This window comes from Coffea eugenioides, unplaced genomic scaffold, assembly GCF_003713205.1.
Source record: "Coffea eugenioides isolate CCC68of unplaced genomic scaffold, Ceug_1.0 ScVebR1_18;HRSCAF=85, whole genome shotgun sequence".
Taxonomy (NCBI): domain Eukaryota; kingdom Viridiplantae; phylum Streptophyta; class Magnoliopsida; order Gentianales; family Rubiaceae; genus Coffea; species Coffea eugenioides.
In genome coordinates this window covers 1,061,594-1,064,756 of record NW_020862338.1, presented here as the reverse complement: position 1 = coordinate 1,064,756, position 3,163 = coordinate 1,061,594, and the positions used below count along the sequence as shown (strand labels likewise).

Genomic DNA, 3,163 nt, shown 5'->3' with positions numbered 1-3,163 from the left:
AAACACAGATTTAACATTTTCATCGCCAATTTTATCCTTATCGCTGGATCTTTCCTCTTTCTCATCTTTAAACATGTTACTCAACCCCCCTTTCTTCTCCCGTGACTTCTTCTGTCCTCTCTTCAATAAAGTTGCAGGCATGAAATCCTTTTTTGCAAATTTTATTAAACAAGCATCATCCATCTCCTCAGAACCATCAACATTATCACCTTCATTGTCACATCCAGCTACTTCCCCTTTCTCAACCTTGTTACTCTTACCCTGTAACCAATTCTCCTTAGAGCCATCAACATCAATACCATCATCACCATCTCCCTCTGCTTTTACTCTCCCAACCTCCTTAGCGTTCACCCGCAGCTGAGATTTCTTCTTACCACGTTCATCCTTACCATCTTTCATGATATCTTCAAAACCACCATCATCAAAATTATCCTCTTCAGATTTCATATCTTTCATCGCCACTTTCAGTGTCTTGGTCCTGGAACCCTTTTTCAACATTTTCACCACACTATCTCCATTTTTCTTCTTCGAATTCTCACCATCTTCCTCCTTGTCCTCATGACTCATTGCCCTCCGATCATTTTTCATCTTTGTTCGCAGCTCAAGTTGACCACACCTTTGACCACCTTTACGCCTGCTACCCTTCCCTTCTTCATCAACAATCTGGTCATTCCTCTCTACTTTCCTCTTTTTTTTCCCCCATTTATCCCCGCCACTACTTTCAGCAGTAATTAGCTCTCTACTCCTCTCCTCCTCTTCCTCCTCAGTATCTTCTTCGCTGCTCTGAACTTCCTTCTTCTTACCCAACTCGAGCTCCCTATGCCCCTTATCAATTTTTTCCACCTTATATTTCTGCCCCTCCTCCTCATCACTCATATCACTCGAATCACTGTCCTTTACACCATCCTGAAATTCTCCACTCCTTCTACCAATTTTAATCACATTACGCCTTCCTACCTCTTCATCATCACTCCGATAACTTCTCACAGCTTTCTTCTCATTTTCCAACTTAACTCCACCACTTTCTGTAGCACTACTTATTTCTTTGAACCAGTACTCTTCATCATCGCTACTCTCTTCATTTCTTTCAATCTCCTTGGCATGCTTCCTCCTTAACTCACTTTTACCACCCCTTTTAGAACTTTGAACCACATTATCCCTAGCACTCCCTTTAGCACCTTTTGCAACATCACCTCTTTCCTCATCACTCTCCTCCAACCAACCAACTTGCTTCTTTTTAATCAGAGAATCAATTTTATCACCCACCTTATCACCTCTTTCCTCATCACTCTCCTCCAACCAGCCAACTTGCTTCTTTTTCATCAGAGAATCAATTTTATCACCCACCTTAGATCTCTTAACAGCATTTCCCCTGTGGCTCTCGCATTTTCCCCCCTTCTCATCACTCCTTCTACCAGTAATTTTCACAACATTCATCCTCTCATCCTCCTCTGTCTCTTCGCTATCTTCCTCCTCCTCCGCCTCCACTCTCATCCTCTTACTCCTCGGCTTTTTCTTTGGCAACACCTCTTCTGTCGAATTAGACTCGCCGCCCCCACCTTTGCTCCTCTTATCTTTGCTACCACCGCTAGAAAGCCCTAACTTCTTCGACTTATTTGCAACAAAACCACCAGCCTTACCACTACCACTAGCCTTAGATTTCTCCGAACGCCTTTTCTCAGACCTAGAATTTCTCGACGGAGCAGAAGATTTCCTTTTCAAATTTTTTCCGACGATTTGGAGGTAATGCTTTTCGCAGTAGGGTTTTCCATGGATCCTCCAGCTATGGCACCGCCACGTCTTACCGTCAGACCTTCTACAGCGCAGCTCATCCGGCGCCTCCCTAAAATCGGCGGCCTCTTCTTCCGAGGGCGAGTCCGCCATTCTCCGCCGTTGTCCACCCGTTGACACGTGTTCAAGTCAGTATTTTTAGAGGGAAAAGGAAGCTTAAGAAGAGAGAGATATTTTTTGTGTCGTGCAAATTTGCATGTATATGAAATATTTTACTGGAGGAATGATTCGGAAATTTTCACTGCGGATGTTTAATATTTATAGCAGGGAGAGTGTGAGGGTAATTTTGTCAATTAATATTGGCCCATGGTTTTTGTTGCTCAAACTTTGTGGGCACCAGATGTCCAGTTGGCAACACTTGGCTGCAAATTGGACCCAAACAATTTCCAGCCCTGGTGTTTTTTACTACGAACCATTTAAGCACCATTTGGGCTATGAGATTTGTATCCTAAATTGGAACCAATTTTGTGAATATGTTCACATATTCCTATTTGACGTTTCAACACTTTTTATTATCTTAAATCGGTTTAGAATGCATTGAATGTAGTAACAATGTTTAGAATAATTTGTATTGTTTTTCCTAATATGTTTTGCTTAAAGAATAATTTGACATACCTGTTTAGTTTAAGGATTTATATTGTTTAAATGTTGGATTAATGTTTTATAATACACTATTAATGTAAAGATTTTTTACCTGACAAGCATGGATATATAATACATTGATAAAAAGTGAATTCAAAATTTGAACAGTGTTGGTGTAGCATTCATTTAAGCCTACTTGTGTACACAAAAATTTTACATTGATAATGTATAAAAATTAATATCTTAAACGTTTTGCCCAAATATTTGTTTTACATGTGCTATTTAGAAAAATCCTGGCGTAAAATGTATCTATACGAATTGTTTGGTATTTATTTGTTTTCCTTATGTGCAATAGGAACTCATTAAAATTAGTTTAGAGGTTAAGTATTTAAAGTCATTAAATGCATTTTGCACTTTAAGAGTTTTGACCAGTTTTATTTGTAAAAGAATTTAGTCCTTTTTTTTCTTTTCGAATGCACTAGATTTCTGGTTCAAACGTTTGTGTTTGGATAGGAGATTATTTGGAATAATTACTGTGGCACTTTTTTGTGATTTGATGTATGTGAGATAAAAAGATAATCGAAAAAATAAAAAAACGTGTTAGAAATTATATTTATGATGTAAGCAAATAATTTTTTGCCATTATTTGGCTATCCAAACACACTACGTCTAGTACTGTTAACACACTATAGGGGAAGCCCATGCTAAGTGCAGGAGATTTAACCTATGTGATAAAATATCTATTCAAATAAATTTATTAAAAAAAATAGTTGAATTAGAATTGCATCGT

General features: G+C 38.4%; 1 protein-coding gene across 1 annotated transcript in view; it reads right to left on the bottom strand.

The window, feature by feature from the left end:
* LOC113756021 overlaps positions 1-1,999 on the bottom strand; it is a 70,930-nt gene extending 68,931 nt beyond the window's left edge. Inside the window, exons 1-2 of the mRNA XM_027299846.1 lie at positions 1,348-1,999; positions 7-1,266 (exon numbers count right to left, since the gene is read on the bottom strand). Of these exons, the coding sequence (XP_027155647.1) occupies positions 7-1,266; positions 1,348-1,884 (1,797 nt within the window). The 5' untranslated portion in view covers positions 1,885-1,999. The remainder of the gene's footprint in view (positions 1-6; positions 1,267-1,347) is intronic.
* Between the last annotated feature and the right edge of the window lie 1,164 nt (positions 2,000-3,163).